Source organism: Gymnoscopelus braueri (assembly GCF_963280865.1).
Source record: "Gymnoscopelus braueri genome assembly, chromosome: 4".
Lineage (NCBI taxonomy): Eukaryota > Metazoa > Chordata > Actinopteri > Myctophiformes > Myctophidae > Gymnoscopelus > Gymnoscopelus braueri.
In genome coordinates this window covers 25,307,409-25,325,976 of record NC_137605.1, presented here as the reverse complement: position 1 = coordinate 25,325,976, position 18,568 = coordinate 25,307,409, and the positions used below count along the sequence as shown (strand labels likewise).

The following is an 18,568-nucleotide window of genomic DNA, read 5'->3' as shown; positions in this document are numbered from 1 at the left end:
TTGGATTTAAATCCATTTTGAGAGGGGGGAAATGCTTCTGCTTTCTGATCTGAAAACATTTAATTTATTTGCAACGGATTGCTGATGCTGTCTATACCAATTTCATCTCTGTGAAAATGAACAGAGAACATTCCTTGGTCAGAACTTTTTTCCTTGCTGTGTAAACTGCATATTGGCACGCTCCTCTCTAGACAGGAGTCTGTGCGAATGGGAGCTTGCCTTCCTTGGCATTGTGCCATATTTGTGTAACATAACAGACTGTTCTGGGTAGCCATCATCATCATCATCATCCTCTTCCTCATCATCATCATCATCATCATCATCATCACAACTATAGGTAAAATGTGCCAGTCCCTGCCCCTGTACATACTAAAGTTAACAACTCAAGTTTTCTCAATGCACTGATAGACTTGTAAATCATATAAAATAGTGAAAAAGCCTGCAAGCACAGAACGCATCGCATTTCATAAATTTTGTGCAACACTCTTGTATGATGACGTAAAGGGCATTAATTTACACAAAAAGTTGAAATATGGAGATTTCTGCCCAACAGCAACAATATGCAGGTTTAATGAGGATATTATGTCCTCAAACCTCATCTCATGCACAATCATTTTCCTTTACACTTTTATATTCACATATGCCTAAATTAAGTAGGTTATTGGTCTAACAATCATTTAAATAATATTATGGTATAGACACAGTAGCCTATATTGTTTCACTGGGTATAACTTTGTTGCTCCCTCTTCTGGAAAAGACAAGTGTAGCGCTGATTGGTTTCTTTAAAATATATAATACTATCTACATTCTACTGCATTTTTTAAAAATCTGTTTTTAACAAATGGCTTACATTAACCACATGTTTTAATTTCCAGTGTTATATTTCAGCTGTATTTTTTGTAATTTCTCATTTAAACTGAACAAAAGAATCCAGGCACATTGTTCAGCGGAAGTATAAAAAGTCACAATCAACATGGCAATAAACACAATAACAACAGTGACAATGACAGTAGATATTAATTTGAATATTAACATTGTCGACACACAAAAAGAAAAGAGAAAAATACAAAAAGTAACAAAATAAAGAGACAAATGAATTATAAATGAATTAAGGGGGGTGAGGTATATCTGAAGGCTTTATTCAGTCAGAATGACATAATGAGAGGTTGTTAGGACAGTCCACAACATGTAGTAGCTCTTTCTTAGAGCCTTGACTACGGCAGTGCTCAAACATTTTCATGTCAAGGACCCCAAATTGATATGTATTGGCTGCAAAAAGATTTTATCCCAGGGGTGGCGGGCCAATAAAAGAGAAGATTTATGTTTTAAAAAATCTGATTTATTCCAACAGACCCATTGTAGCTTGTAGATTGACTATTTTTGAATAGCCAAAAAACAAAATTGGTTCAAGTTTTTTTAAACTTATTTCAATGCTAAATTAACCGAGGAACCCCCTGGAACCCCCTCAAGGACTCCTGGGGTTCCCCGGACAAGACTTTAAGAACCACTGGACTACGGTATGCGACAGCAGCACTTCTAATTGTAGAAGAATTAAACAAAGTGTTTTATAGTATGACTTGGCAAATATAGAAGACCAAAATGGGGCAAATGACTGACCCGTAAAATGTTATATAGGGCAGTACATTTACTCAAGTAGCCTATTTAAGTACATTTTCTCCAGTACGTGAGAGGCAAACATTGTAGCCTGCATTTTGCTACAATTATTTGAAAACGTGACGTTGCCTATTTAGATTACTATTACTAAACTAACCATTAATAACAATAATACAATAATCATATATACGAGTAGTAATAAGAAAGAAAGATATGTACAGTAAACAGTGTGTGTGTGTGTGTGTGTGTGTGTGTGTGTGTGTGTGTGTGTGTGTGTGTGTGTGTGTGTGTGTGTGTGTGTGTGTGTGTGTGTGTGTGTGTAGGGGGGGGGGGGGGGGGGGGTAAGGTTATGCAGAATAAGTAAATGTTGCATGCATCTGACTGGGTCAAATGAATAACGTCCATCATGTGTAACCATGGTAACACGGGAGAACTGACAGCCTCCTCCCCAGCCTCCACGAGTCATCTGATTGGTCGCCTTCTCCGTCGCTCTTCTGATGACGTTCTTCCGGGTTCTGGCGCTCCCCATTACAACAACACGTGTACGGGTCTCTTCACTGTTGAACATCATAAACTTATACATTTTGGACATTTTGAACCTCCGTCCGCTGACCAGCCACCATGGTGAAGCCACAGTTCAAGGGGAGAAGCACCATCAACCCCTCCACGTCCAGCTCCAACCCCGGTAAGAGATGAACACGGTGTTACCATATGGTTTGTTTACAGCTAATGCTAACGGTCGCTAGCTCTTCTGAGAATGTCATTACCCTGCCGTTCTCCCTGTGTTTCCACTAATGGATGTAGTTCATGTAAACTAAAGCAACACACAAGCAAGTGGTGGAAAAAAAGTACTCGCATTCTTTTCTTGAGTAAAAGTATCAACACTGCAATGTAGAGTAACATAAGTCAGTGGTTCTCAAACTTTTTCATGTCAAGGACCCCTTAAATGATATGTATTTAGCCACGGACCCCCCATCTGAAAATATTTTGCTCCAGGGACCCCCAGAAGAAAAGATTAGAGTTACAAATGTTCGCTTTAAAAAATATGTATTCAAATATTTGCACACATTTTCACGATTTTTCAAAAATAGCAGATCTACAAGCTCATGGCGCGGCACTGAGCTTGTAGATCTGCTATTTTTTAATAGCCAACGTATAAAATATGGATAAAGGGGTTCAAATGATTGTGATGCTTTCTTAACTAATTTTGTTGGGGACCCCCTGGTACCCCCCAAAGTATCCCTGGGGGTCCCCGGACCCCACTTTGAGAACCAATGACATAACAAGTCACACTGCGGCTTGGATTTGACCCGTTTGGCTAAAACAACTTCAGCAGCAGTCAGACCTTGAGGGAGTGCTGCTCATACCATGTACTCCTCCCTACACAGTAGAATCTTGTGTTAATCTTGCGTTAAAAAACTATAGCTGCAATACGTACGTTTTATGTCCTACCTGGGATTCGAACCCGCATGAGAGATCTAAGGTCTATGGCAGAGCCACAAGTAGGTGTCCGACACTAGGGTCCAATTTTCTCAATGGAAGAGTAGGGTGACCACCTCCTAGTTATATGTGTTATGTTTTAATACTCTACCACAGAGATTGGTTAAAATAGGGGGATTGCAGCTGTCACTCTGAGTGTACAAATGAAACCAAATGGAATCAAACACTGAGGAATTTATTGTGAGCACCCTGTGTACAAGTCTGACTTCTTATTACTCCTACCAGTTACACTGACATTATGTTCATATTATGTTCATGATGTTAGACTGGCTTACACTGTAAAATCCGGATTTGTGAGTGTTGATTAAAGAGTCTGGTACATTTGTACAGTTTCTGAGTTACAAATGCATATACTAACACTGGGGATTTGACTACAGTGTAGATTGAGTCTACACATGCCCCTCATGATGACTTCTATTAATGTGTATTTTTATGACATTGTTTACACATCATGCAATGTCACTCACAGATCGAGTCAAGGGGAATGGACCGGGTAACTTCAGGGACCGCTCGACCATAAAGCGTCTGAATATGTACAGACAGAAACAGAGATGGTAAGTACACTGTCAGGACTGGTATTTGGACTTGACGTCAGCTGCAAATATTGATTATTGTCTTAGTGATTTATCTATCAATTACTTCTTCCAACAATTGAATATTTGTTTTGATTTTTTTGCTATATCAACGAATCAACATTAATGAATTCCAATTTTATGTATGTATTGTTGTTATTGAAAATCCATAAAAACAATTCAATAATGAATTCCATTGATTAGATTGATTAGTCTGATTAACCACTTACTCCCTAATTAATACTTGTCCATACAGCGGTTGTGTAACGCACAAGCTCACAACAACGCATCGCTTCTATCTTCTATTTCCAGTATTTTTATATTTTCCTATAACCGATTTAAATTGATTAACTCATTCCCTGCCTAGAACGACTAAAACGACTTTTGTCCTTTAACCCTGTCTGCCAAGAACGACTAAAACGACTTTTAATTTTTTATTTTTTTTAATTATTTATTCATTTATTTTTTAACCCAAAGACCAAGGAGATATGATTTTTTGAAGATCTAGACTCCCATCCACTTCCTTGTTAACTTAAAACTTAAACATTTTGTATCTCGGCTCCTGAGTACTTTTTTTTTCAATGAAAAATCTCTGGCAGTGGGCAAACGCAAAAAAAAAAAAGTTCTGGCAGTGAATGAGTTGTTAACCACTTAAGCCCTACACACTTCATTGTTCAATGAATAGCAAAATTAGGCCATCTACAAGCTGTAACAAGTTGTGAGCTTGTATATCGGCTATTTCTGCAACTCCTTCCCCCGTACACGGGCCAATTGTGTTCGTATAGACGCTTGAAAAAGCTTGATGCGTTAGATTCAAACTCTTAACTAAATTAAATGAAAACATTTATTAAAGATTTTTCCTTGACATACGCAAAACGGCAGGTTACAAGTGATTAACCCAAGAGTCCAACTCTTCCAAGTTTTCGGCGCTCATGCAGTGATGCTCTCATAGCCCTGCGTCCTGCGTGTCTGACGTACATTTTTAAGAAAGTATGCATCAAACAAACCATGCGTCCACGCCACAGGACTGCTACTTTATCCTGCTATGTTAAATTCAGCGCTTATAATGTGGGACATTCCCGCATTAATATTATACCCAGAGCCAACGTGATGCTTCTCTCCAGAGTGTTGTCTCTCTACAGGCAGCGAGGAGCTCTACAGGCATCTTTGTCAATTATGTATTCTGAGTTTACGACTTTCCAAGGAGTAGTGAATAGAATGTACAGTAGGAGATGTGTACTGTAGGCACAGAAATGCATGAAGTAGACATCATACCTAACCTTATTCTACTGATCTTTAAAATCAATATTTAAATGGTGTTACTACAGTTTCTGTCCAGTGGACACATGCTATTTTACCTAGACTTAACAAAAAAAAACATCATTATTTATTTATGAATGTATTAATTTAATTTTTGGAGAGAATTTGGGGAAAACCTTTTCCCCCAAAATGATTCAGATACTTTATAGCCATATCAAACACGGGTTTAACACTGCAATTTCTCAAAAACGACACATTTTGTTAGAACTCATAAAATGTCCCTGGGACTCATTCAAATGACCACTGACTCACTACATTGAAAACCCAGCAACGTCACTGCTCATGTAATGTGAGTTGCAAGGTTTTCCTCTAATAACAGCATGCTGCTATTATGATCCACTCAACAGCAACAACAGAGGAAAAGTCATCAGGCCTTTACAGTTCCAGTCGACTGTGGCTTCAGGGACACAGGCCAGAGTTGAGCCAAACATCAAATGGTTTGGTGAGTACACTTAAGATAAAACATTTAACGGACAGCACGCAGGTAAATAATGATTCTTATTTATTGCCCCACTGATGTTGCTGGATAAAACCTTCTTTGGCCCTTCTTTTAAAAATGCACGCCAAAGAAGGGTTTTATCCCCAAATGTCTGTGCTGTAATAAATAAGAATCATTACCTGTCTGTGAAATTTCTTTATCCGTGGTATTTTTGAGCATTCAGCACCAGGTTTCTCTAGAAACGGTGAGTGTTATCTGGCAGAGTTTAATGATAATCATAACTAGAGGTTTGGGCCCGAACGACTAGGTTTTGGGCTGCTACGCGGCTCTCACACCTACGTTGCACCTCTGTATCTGTCAGTCCTTGTCCCTTTTATGGGCATAAATCGAGATCCCTGATGTCATTAGTATATGGGCTGAGTGATTTGTTTGTGCCTGATGCCATTATGATGATTGAGGTTAGACAACACACTCCATATTTGGGCGTAGCCACATTGACACATTTTGAGTTGGAGCGCTATAATTGAGGGCGCGTTCGGTTAGTTAGTATTGGCCAGTGCTAGTTTGTATTGGCCAGTGCGCTCAGTGCTGTATTTCCGAACGCACCCATAGTTTCATACAAACTGTACAGTAAATATGAACGTTGAAAGCATGAAATGTAGTTTATTAGATTTCCCATGGCATGCAGTATATATTTCTGCATAGTGTAGAGTCACGACCGGTGTGCTAGTAGTAGGGCAGACGGATAAATGAAGTAGCCTTCCTCTATTAGGGTGGCTGGATGATAATTGTGTCCCCTTTAGTTGTTTGTATTTGTGAAGTACATTTGCACATAGCTGGTGGTTAGGGATTAGTGTCTTACTCAAGAACACTTTGACACTAAACCTGGAGGTAGGATCGAACCGGGGACCTTCCAATTCCCTGACGGCCGCTGTACCTCCTTAGCCACATGCTGCCATACATCACTGTGTTTAATTAACATGTGTTAGTTTCTTGTGTTCATAATCACAGCTTTTATACTTGATTGACTGTGCTTCTGACTGTCTGACTCTCGATGCCCGAACATAACTAGCTTTCACTTTTCACTTGAATCCCCCCCTTCTTCAGCAAACACCCGGGTGATCAAGCAGTCATCCCTACAGAAGTTCCAGGAAGAGATGGGTGCAGTGCAGAAAGATCCATATCGGGTTGTGATGAAACAGAGCAAACTCCCTATGTCCCTGCTACACGACCGTGTGAAGGCCCATGTGAGTACCAAACAGAATTTAAACCTTTTTTGTATTAACCACAGCACTTACAACCGTGTGTCCCTCTTGTTGGCATGTCATTATAGGCAAAAAGTAAAAATATTTAACATTTCCAAAATGTTGAATTCACGATGTGATGCATTGTGAGCTTGTGTATTGATCAGCTTTTTTTCCCGCTATTTGTCATACAAGAAAGTATATAGGGTTTATCTGGGTAAAGGCAGACTGATTCCTCCGTTTCTGTCATCAACTTTTGTCTGTCTGGCTCTTTCTGGCTCTCTACTTTTGGTTTCTAGTGATGGGTTATTCAAGGCTTTTTGTGTGGATTTTATGAGGATATTGTAGACTCATAACACAGCTTTTGCCTCTTTGCTTGGCTAATATCTGGTGTTATAGATGAGAAGCATGGCAGGGTTCTCCACAGTAGCCTGTTGCTTGGGGTTTTATGAGGTGAGATCCACAGGGAGCAGAAGGGAAGCTTCGGTCTAAAGAGAGAGACACAGAGCCCATCTCTTAGGCCTTATTTGTCTCGTTGTGATTCTGGTCCTGCTGTGAATCTGACTATACAGGTACTTACTATCTCTCACCCTTCTAGCTTTGAACCCTTTCCATCCCCATAACATAAATGGATTCCAAACAACACTTCTGTCCAGTTCTTCTCATTCTCTCCCAACATGTTGTTGACTCTATTTCAGTGCGCTTTTTTTTATGTATAAATGGTTCCATATGCGTTCAAAACCTTTTCAAAGAGCTCATTGCTCAATGCTGCTCCAAATATGTTGGGCTCTTCCTCCCAACCCCCCCGTCCGTCCGTCCGTCCGTCCGTCCGTCCATCCGTCTTCCCCTGTCTCCCCTCACCTTGTTTATAACTACCCAGGTAACAAGTAAGCACACCAAACTGGTCATTAATTGTTGAAATCGATTACATTCATTTTCTGAGCATTGCTCCAATGGTGTTCTTTTCTTGACATTTTTATGGGTACTTGCAGCTGTGTTTTTGCTCAGAGCTGAAGGCTACTCAGGCTGCAAATCAAAACATTTAGGGACTATTTTCTCCTCTTCTGGTCAATCGTTATATCTGATCGTTTTTGATAAAGAATATCAAGTCATTAAAATGCATAATTCTCTTGAAGTCGTACTGTGACTCATTGTTTGGGCTATATGTCAAGCAGCGGAATGTACTTGTTCCAAGAGGAGGTTGAGGAACAAAACCTGAGTCAGTGGTTAGGAAAGGGGACACGGACACATGGTTTCAAAGAAACGGGGAGCCCTGGAGAGCATCTTGGCACACGTTCAAGGCAACGCGTTCAAGTCTTAAACATCATTGTTTCTGACAAGATCTGTAAACTTTGTTTTTTTTTTCCTTGGCAATGTTGCAATAGAAGTATGGCTTCATCCTGTGTTTAAAGGTAATTGGAACTCCTAATCAGAATTGGCTCAGGCAGGTCCGTTTTATTGGCTGATTCTTTGCATATTTGAGGGGTTCTGTTTGCCGTGTGTGTTTGTTTAGTTGGTGGAACCCCTGGAAGAATGCCGTCAACTTGAAAGCATCAACAATCTTTTCAGTTTTCCCTCAATATGCTCAGAGCCAAAACATTTTGTGTGTTTAATAGAGCTGCACAATTAATCAAATTAAAATGTCAATTCATGGTGATATTCAAACGTATCATAAAAGGCTGTGATTCAGCTGCATTTTGCTTCATTTGGGGGGAATTAGAACAGCATCGTGCTACGCCACACAACAACCCAGTGAGAGTCAGGCCACATGAAATAGCAGCACAGCAGCAACAACACAATTTGGAGCAGTAAGCTCCACTGGACAATTTGTGAGAGGACGTCTTGACAAAATCTTTTTTCCCCCCCTCTATTTCTTTCCGTATTGGAAGTTAAGATGAGTTACAGCAAATCATCTCTCAGTCTCTATACATCTAACAAACATTTTAAAATAAATATACAATGTAACATGCAGGGGCTTTTTTGTTTTTAGAGTTGCCAATTATTTTTATCCCCAATTGAGTCGTTATGTCAATTCATTCCTCCCAGTGCTTGCCACGTGCAGTACGTGCAGTGACAATCATCACTCTGCCTATCTTCCCTCCCCTGAACAAGGGCCTATTGGGTTCGTATAGATGCTCAGCCAAGATAGATTCACCACATTGTATTCAAACCATTAGACTCCATGGTGGTGGGCAGCCCACTTAACCCCTGTGCCACCCGAGCGCCTAGGGGGGCTCTTATTTGTTACAGTTCATTTCATACAAACGTTTGGTATCAAAAGTTTGTTTGCTGTTTGTTTACCTGTGTCTGTTCCGAAACAGTCCCAAATTCTCATCATATCCAGCACAATTGACAATACAAAATTGATCAGTTATTAGACAGTAAATAAACTTGGGAATAGAATACTATAGCCATAATACAGAGCTCTATGTGCATATGCATTCCGTCATGCAAGTCATATTGAGTTCACCCAGCAGTCAGCCAGAGTTCAGACATCAGGCAGGCCTATATTCAAAGTAAACGCTTCCATCCTAGCCGTTAATCTTGGATAGATAGTTTACCTGGCTCTGACTGCATTTGGGGAAATGTCTTTAGACATGATACGCATTTTAAAATCAAACATTCAGATTGATCAAAGGCAAGGAAGAAGCCATATGCCTACAAAAATATAACTTCTGACAAAGAGCCTCTCTCCTGTACTTATTTATGTTATATAAAACTCAAATCAGTGCTGGATGATATGGCAAAGAATCTTACCGTGATCAAGTTTTTATTATCAGGCTATCATGATTTAGGTTAAATCATTCCTTAGTTCTTTCAATCTAAAAGGCTGATTTGTGCCATTTGTCCATTCATTGCAGAACTCCAAGGTACACATTCTTGACACTGAGGGCTTTGGGACCACATTTGGGCCCAAAGCTCAGAGGAAAAGACCTAACCTGATGGTGGGGGACATGAAGGACCTGCTTGAACATGCGAATGCCTCAGCTGACAGCTACAACACTGACAAGGACAGAGACCTGGTCGTAGAGGATGACGGAGTCAGGTAAACAGAACAAACATGCTACAGTATAGGCTTTATTTATACTGACAAATTGAGTATCAATAAATTAACCAAGAACAATGACCAGAACCAACAAACGACACAACAGAGTAATTTCCATTCATCTGTATAAATGAATGATCTGCTATTTTGGCTATTTTTTTAATGTTTTGAAAGTATGAAATGGCCTGTTTTGGCCATATACAACATATGACAAGTTATTTGTCGTGTCGGCCCAGTACAATTTCAGTTTACAAAGCCTAAAAGGCAAACAGAAATTAAATTTTGGTTCCAATCTTCACATTGAAATTATCAGTTATTTGTACGACAATTAATCATCAACTAAAATGTCATGATCATGACAACCCTAATTGTGATGACTGAAGAGTGAGTCACTTGCTATAAATTCATAATTGATCAAGTTTGTAGCAGTAAGATTACTAGAGTTCTGTAGCCATGCAGTAGCCAATATGCACAGGAAACTGTAACCAGCTTAACAAAGTTATCTGGAAATGTCCATTTCAAAACACTTCATTGTTTTTTTGGATCAACATGTTAAGCTCATGGCCAAACATAATTTTCCCATTTTGCCATAACAGGCCTGAAGTACGTGAGGAGATATTCAAGAAGGGTCAGTCCAAAAGGATCTGGGGTGAGCTTTACAAGGTATTGCACTCCATTCATCTTCCTCTAACCGCACTATCAACGCTTGTGTATTCATCAGGGCTAGCGATTGTTCACTGATGGGGCATTCAGGATTTAATGTCCAGCTCTGTTTTCCCCCCTTTTGTTTTAATTATTTCAGGTGATTGACTCTTCAGACGTGGTCATCCAAGTGCTGGATGCCCGCGACCCCATGGGCACTCGCTCCAAGAGCATAGAAGGCTATATGAAGAAGGAGAAACCCTGGAAGCATCTCATCTTTGTTCTCAACAAGTGCGACCTTATCCCCACCTGGGTCACGGTAAGAGACTTGGGACTGCACCACTAAGTATATTTCATCAAATGTCACAGTAGTGAAATGGTTCAATTTAGTTCCCTTAATTGTTAATTCTCGAGTATAGTAGTTGAATATAGTCAAAAGGTGCATGGAAGTTGTAAAATAAATTGGAAGTAGAAAGTGGTGCTCAGTGGAGTGCAAAACTATGCCAGGACCTCCCTCCAGTGTCTGTGTGGTGCAAGTGATGATGATGTTGTTTTTTGTGCATGGAGGAAAAGGTACTGTGCAAAGTGGGGAAAGGCTACCGATCGTTAACGCCTTGTGTCAAATCTGTTTGTACAGAGCTAGACTGGGAATACAAATTAGGGAATGTAGATGACAGCCTCCATGGCTGTCCAAACTGACAAAAATAATAAAGTAGTTATAGCAGTCAGCCAAAGTAGGACAGCCAGCTGATCAGCCGGTCTATGAAAGTAATACAAACAAGACAGTTTTGAGAAATTGCAAAGTGTGATTGGTTGCCCTGGTGCAAGATGTTGGTTGCAGCCGTTGGGCCCTGAGGAATGTACAGGGAACAAAATAGCGTATCTATGACATACAGTTAACCTTTTTGCATTTAATTGTGCCCCTATTGTCAGAAGGGAAAGTGCTTTTGGAGGTACACTCATAATACCTCTCACAATGGTAAAAAGTGCATTTATATTGCGCCTTTCTTCAAAGCATTTTTTACAATGTTCATTACATTCACGAAGTCTCACACACATTCACAAACTGGCGGCAGAAGAAACCATGCAAGGCACCATCCTGCTCATGTTGAGCAGTTAGGAGTTAAACAACTTGCATAATAGTACTTAGACATGCAACCAGGACCCGCACCTATTTTATTCAGTCAGGGATGCACAAACCCTTTCAATAATGACACAGAAATATTGATCCATGCTTGTCGCGATGCAGTGTAGTATTTTTTGTGCTAATTAATTGACAATTGACTGTCTGCTGATAACCACCAGGTTTTTCATAACTAAAAGCTAAAGAAAGGGATAATACATTTGTGCACTTAAAAAATGCCAAAGTGATACTATTTTGCTTTGTTTTTTTTCTCAGTTCACTCTGGACAAACAAGCAACATGTTTTGAACAGAAACTTCTACGGCAAATTAATATTTGTAGTTTATTTATTTTTTTTATTTGCATTGCCATTATAACATTTCCCACGACCCAGTGGTGATTTAGGTCCTGACCCACAGTTTGTGCACCTCTGGTCTAACTTATCCTCTGACTTCTCCCTCTCTGTTTATCTTTGAACCAGAAACGCTGGGTAGCCATTCTGTCCCGTGAAAATCCCACTCTTGCTTTCCATGCCAGCCTCACCAACTCCTTTGGCAAGGGCTCTCTCATCCAGCTCCTGAGGCAGTTTGGCAAGGTAAGAAGAGGCATGACCTGGACTCAAAATTCCTCCGATTTGTTCTGGGGTCTAGACCGTAAGCCGAACCAAAAGATGGCTGCACTAGCACAGGTTTTGGCTTTGTGCTCACACGCTGCCCCGTCTGCTCATCCTGTGTGGGATCCAAACATGTGCCTTAGAGCTGCTTTTTTTGTCTTATTGGGTTGTGAACTGGCGGCTCAGTAGAAGATAGCAATTCACTGATGTCCCTTGCGATTTGTTCAGAACCCTAACCCTGATTTTCACACACTATTCATGAACAAGGTTTATGGATTTTCTCACGAAAGCAGAAGTGCAACCTGTGATTTAGAAAAAGAAAACATGTACATGCCGTGTAGCAGTGTAACGCACATAATACCAGTAGTTAAAATGGCAATATTGACTGCTGCACTTCCTAATAGTATGACACTACAATATTTTTAATTGGAATGTTTTCCTAGTATCATGATATTGCAACCACATTTAATATTTTTTAATCACTGTTTTGTTGCCATAACACACATCTTGATATAACAAAGTAGACAAGTTAGGTTTGTGTAACATCTTTAAATACTTAAATAATACATTCCCCCCCCCCCCCCCCCCCTCATTCTGACATGTTTGAATGATGATACTGTCTAAACTATATTTAGCTTGCACATTCAGTTTCCTTGGCCATCTCACGCAAGACCAGGTGATGGTGCTGCCATTTGGAACAGAGCATATTATGTGTGAAACTGTCAGTTTAAAAGAAGTGAGAGGTCAACGAAAATGTGTAGGGTGGACATACCCATGCTATTGTTTCTCTTTCCTCATAAATGTTCACGTCCTTGGCCCCCATTCACATAAATGTCAAGGAGATAACAAGACAAAGAAACCTGTTCCAAAACAGCCTTCTTAAGATTACCTTTTGGGACAAACAGGATGGATGAAAGATATTTATACCTCTCGTTTTGACAGGGTTCTGATCTTCCTTGTGCTGTAGTTGCCTCCAGTAGCCATTTTTCTCTCTTTGACACAAAAGTGGCTTTCATTTATAGATAATCATCCTTCTGGTATGTGTGTGTATATTTATTTTTTGGTAGTTCTAAGGGATGACGCATTGACTTGCTTTATGACTAATGGCAACAGACAGAGAACCATCTAAATTATCTCCCTGAATTGAAGACAGACCGGGTATGTTGCTTCAGGAAACGGCAGACTCTTGACATTGTTTTCTGCCCCCTTTCAGCTCCACTCAGACAAGAAACAGATCAGTGTGGGTTTCATTGGCTACCCCAACGTGGGAAAGAGCTCAGTCATCAACACGTTGCGCTCCAAGAAGGTCTGCAACGTGGCACCCATCGCCGGCTATACCAAGGTATGAACATCAGTTCATATTGATGGACTGGGAGGCGTCATAATAAATGTAATTTGTTTTTAACAGTTTATTTTAGCTGTCAGCGCTCACAGGGGTTGGATTCATTTTAGCGTAAACTGAACGTGTACACTAAAATCTAAAGACTGAGTAAACGCTCATTGCTGCTGTACAGCACAAGTAGCTGAGTCACATCCTTAACTATGCGACAGATAGAAAGCCTGACTGCAGGCAGGGCCCAAAGAGAAAGAACAACAATCATCCTCATCCTTAATTTCCTCTCTCTGGAGCTATTTATCCTGTTTGGAATTAAACAGTGGTCTGGAAAGCCCAATGTCCAAAGCAGGGTTGGGGAGGGGGGGGGGGGGGGGGGGTGATAATATCTGACTCGTCTGTCCTTGCCAAAGTTGTGAACTTGGACAGCAAGGGAAGGGATTCTTTTTTTCCCTTTTGCACCTCTGACATATCGGATGGGCACATGGCCAGCACACGTTTATCGCCCACCTTGTCTCTCGCCAGAGAACGGCTTTCGTTGTCTAGCCAGGGCCAAACAAGGCTCCTCACTCCGCCACGCTACTTTGGCCCTCGTTTCTCCTTTTGTTCTAAATGGATGTGTGTATGCTTGATGGTGAAAAGGCTTGTCACACGCTTCCACCCCGTAAACCAAACATGGAGGTGAGTAACAAAGTTTCAGGATGAGGAAAGAGAAGGCGGAGGGAGAGATACTGTGATTACTGGTCTGAATCAGATTCAAAGCCGTCCTCTGTTTGGAGTGTTTATTTTCCCTCTCTGCCCTCCCCAAAAGATAACATTGTTTTAGATTCATACCGACCTGGTCATCATTTTTGCCTTATCTCTTCATATCATTAAAAGCTAAACAGGCTTAGTTTTGTGTGACGTGCCAAACACTACGTGCCAAGCTGAAATGATTTAGCTCTACAGATAAGATAATCTTTTTACCTTTTAGGTGTGGCAGTACATCACGTTGATGAGACGCATCTTCCTCATCGACTGCCCTGGTGTCGTCTACCCCTCTGAAGACAGCGAATCTGACATTGTTCTGAAAGGAGTGGTAAGTACTTGTTCCAAAATAGACCAGGGTCTGTTGAGTATTCGAGTGTAAAGCTTGATGCGTTTCTAAGAAAGCCTGGTAGTTAAGAGAACATTGTATGCCAAGCTAAATACATAAGAATGTTATGGTTTTAAGGTTCAAGTTGAGAAGATTAAGTGTCCGGAGGAGCACATTGAAGCGGTTTTGGAGCGGGCCAAACCAGAGTACATCCAGAAGACCTACCGCATCCCCAGCTGGATCTCAACTGAGGACTTCCTTGAGAAGCTCGCCCAACGCACCGGGAAACTTCTCAAGGTCAGGCTCCACCTGCTACATGGTGGTCATTGGTCTCCCCTACTGCCCTTCATACATATTTTTTAGAATGCAATCTATATATTTGAAAAATATCTTGAAAATAAAAACATGAAATTGTTTTTTTTTACTATTCATGATTAGTGCCAACCCTTCAAAGCTGTGATTTATTTTTCTTCTTATGCTTACATTCCCCGTTGTATTTTGAAGCCTTTTGATTGAAGAAGTAAACTTCAGTTCAGTGTGAACCACTCGATCCTAACCACAAGTTTAAAGTCTTGTACTGGAGCAATCAATTCCTGGTGTCTTGCAGGGCGGCGAGCCAGACATTTCCACAGTCTCCAAAATGGTGCTGAATGATTGGCAGAGAGGACGTATCCCCTTCTTTGTGAAACCCCCAGGACCCGAGGGTGATCAAGAGGTGAGAGGTCATGGCACAAATTGGGTTTATTTTTGATGCCACAACATCAATTTATTTTGTTCAGAAAATGCAAGTTATTGCACACCACACCCTGGCCACAGTTAAACATTGTAAACCCTCGTGTTTTTTCCGATTGGTGTTTTCAGGGCACGGCGCGACCAGCAGTTGAAAATCCATCAGTGGTAACTGATGGCGTGCAGGAAGAACAGCAGGAGGAGCTGGCTAAGGATCCTGCCATATCCGCAGAAGAGGAGACACAGCAGAAGAACCAGCTGAGACAGAAGGAACAGGTCCAGAAGATCTTGGCCGGCGTCCGACAGAACTTCGGCAAGATCAACGTTGCACCCGAGTTCATCGAGGAGGACCTGGTTCCTGTGGACATGCCTGACCTAGAGTTCTCTGACTACTCCGGCTCTGAGGGGGGCGAGGAGGATGATGATGATGAGGAGGAGGAGAAGGAGGAGGACGACGACTGTGAAGGTCAGGAGGTTGGAGAGACAGTGAAGGCAGATGTGGAGCCAGCCAATGGCGAGATGGAGGCCTCCGAGACAACAACCGCTCAGGCCAGCAAGAAAACCAAGAGTTCACGCGAGGTGATCCGTGAACTAGATGTGAAGATCGCAAAGTACAAGCAGTTCCTCGACCGGGCCAAGTCCAAGCGCTTCTCTGCAATCCGGTCTGTGTTCTTTGTTTGATTTGTGTTTTGTCCTTCATCATTTTCATTCGGAAAAGCCCAGCATGAGGCTGTCAAGCAAAGAGATGCCTTGCATTTTGAGGTGATCCATGCTAGCCATTCACTAAGCCTCGAGCATTGGCAGCCACCGATTTCATGGCTGATCAATGATGTTTTCCACAGCGTGTGTGTGCATCTTACTGCGATCTGCACTCCATGTCTCTTTCTGAACTTGAACTCATCTGCTGGCTAATGTCATCCAGAGTTGGGAGTCATTCTATGGCCAATTTAATCGTGCTATGATTTCAGCAGATGCCAACCACAAGAGGGGGTTAATTGTTTGGATATGAAAGCTAATTACTGTGTAGTAATTGGCTAATGTGTGACACTTTGCTTTCTGTCTGGACAGGATTCCCAAGGCACTCTCTGACAAAGCATTCACAGATATGAAGAGAAAACAGGAAGAAGCAGTGGCTAAGCAAGCAGAAATGAAAGGTAATCGATATCAAAATGACTACAAGTAAGAACTCATTGTATACGTAGTCACACGTGGCCTGGGCAAGATTTGATTATTAACTCCCAAGCTATTCCTACTGACATGATAAAGCTCTTTTCCAATTGATGACACTTACTTTGATACGTTTGCAAGCTAGCAAATATGTTTTCAGTCAGACATTACCATTGGGATTCAAATGAAGCACCAACCTGATGTAAGCAATCACTCACATTTATCTTTGTTTGAATTCAGCTTCAAACCAGCAGAACAAGAAGAAGAAAGCCGAGGAAGACGAGGCGCCCACCCAGTCTTCCAGACTGACGTCCAAGCAGGTATGCAGCGTTCCTTCCTGACGTCAAAAGGGCAAATCTATCTGGGTCAACACCTCTAGTTACTTTAACAGGAATGAAGGAGAAAAGCCCTGGTCTTCCTCTCACTCATTTGTCTTATTTCTTCTTTCCCATTCTCTCTCTTTATACGTCTCTTTCTGTACTGCAGCGGAGAGCAAAGGAGCGTGCTGCGAAGGTGAAGAAAGTTGGATCACGCTATTACGAAACGCACAATGTCAAAAACAAGAACAAGAACAAAAAGACCCCAGCGTCTGCCATCGAAGGCAGGAAAGCCAAGAGAACAAAGCGCTAGACTGGAACCAAAGTGCTTTGCGGGACATTAATAAAAAGCTTGTTCAAAAGCTTTTGGTTGGAAAGGCCTGATAGAAAGTGATGGTATAGGGGTAAAGCTATGTGAGCACCGGTATGGCTTTAATCACCTGTGCAGTGTGCACGTGATGCCTTATCTTAACCTTAAGGTATCCCCCAGGGAGCTGCCTGAGATGGCTGCTATCTACATCTGGACATAGTTTTTCGCTTCAATCTATATGGACATTTCACTACAATGCGAGTGGATGAAATATCATCCATCAATATCAAATTTAATGTTCTCGAAGTTTGAGAGAAAATAAAGTTATTATAACCGTATGTCATACAGTTAAATAAATAAAATTTGTTAACTAATGTATCATCTTGTTTTTGGTTCAAAAAGTGTTTTTTTTTTACAAATGAGAACATGATTCAGACTTGTTAGTACACAGACTTTATTAATCTCCACCAGAAGATTCATGCAGTGTGTGTGAGAGAGACTGTCTGCAGCTAATCTTTCATACTAGGCTGATCAGCTTCATATTTCTTGTGCATGCTGATGCTGCCAACAGGCTAAGGACCTCAATTCCTCAGCATTTCTCAAATCTGTGAACGATAACTGTCATTTTTGTGAACAAAAAATGGCAGAGCATTTGTCTCTCCAGACTATGGAATATGCATTATGCATCTCGTAAGGCAATGGACCGTAACTAGCCAGTCGGGTGCCTGTCCCTCTGACTTTTGGGGTGTACTAGCCAATCACTGACATGCGTACACGCCAGCACAAATCCCAACACAAAAATTCGCAGTCAGTCCAAGCTGTCCAAAGTCTTTGACACAGTTTGGAGTGCAGACACTCGCTAAGTACACCAATGTGTTTTTGGGGATTTGATCAGGACATCTCTACTGAAAATGTTGTGTGTGTGTGTATATGGGTCTCTTTTCTCTCCATTTCATGCAGAGTGTCACGTGCACACACAGGTCTGAGGTCTCTTTTCATGAGATTGAGACTTAACATGCTGGCATGGCCTGCAACCTTTCAGATATAGCTGTGTACATCCTATGCGCTGTTACTTCTCGGTTTCATGATGTTTCAACTTGTGTAGCTGTAATGTCAATGGGCCCGATTCACTAAGCTGTTTACACCCATATTCTGAGTGTAAAGAGCTTTATGATCTTCCATATGAACGCGCCTCTGACCTTCAGGCAAAAATGAGGAACAACAGTGATCCGCACATGTCAGGGATTTACACACCCCTTTGTGAATTGCACGTCGGTTTTTGCTTAGAGAAAATACACCCTCCTTTTAGTCACTTTATTTACACGTTATTTACACTGATATTTACGACCAGCTTAGTGAATCGGGCCCAATGACTTGGGAGATAATTCTCTCGTGAAGAGCTTCAGAGTGACTGGTGGGTCCAGCGACAGGTGATAAAGATAATTGACAAAAGGAATTAACAATTGTACATTACAGATCTATTAGAATGACAAAAAGATGGAGAGAGGTACGTAGACGATGAAAG

The 18,568-nt window shown here is 41.2% G+C and overlaps 1 protein-coding gene across 1 annotated transcript; it reads left to right on the top strand.

The window, feature by feature from the left end:
• Nucleotides 1-2,132: 2,132 nt before the first annotated feature.
• Nucleotides 2,133-17,421, top strand: gnl2 (G protein nucleolar 2). The gene is made up of 16 exons (XM_080426642.1): nt 2,133-2,299; nt 3,584-3,668; nt 5,354-5,448; nt 6,553-6,692; nt 9,551-9,735; nt 10,332-10,398; nt 10,538-10,696; nt 11,981-12,094; nt 13,326-13,454; nt 14,419-14,523; nt 14,659-14,817; nt 15,128-15,235; nt 15,382-15,911; nt 16,318-16,403; nt 16,657-16,736; nt 16,903-17,421. The coding sequence occupies exons 1-16, from the start codon at nt 2,236-2,238 to the stop codon at nt 17,044-17,046; spliced, it is 2,250 nt and encodes a 749-aa protein (XP_080282768.1). The 5' UTR covers nt 2,133-2,235; the 3' UTR covers nt 17,047-17,421.
• Nucleotides 17,422-18,568: the final 1,147 nt, after the last annotated feature.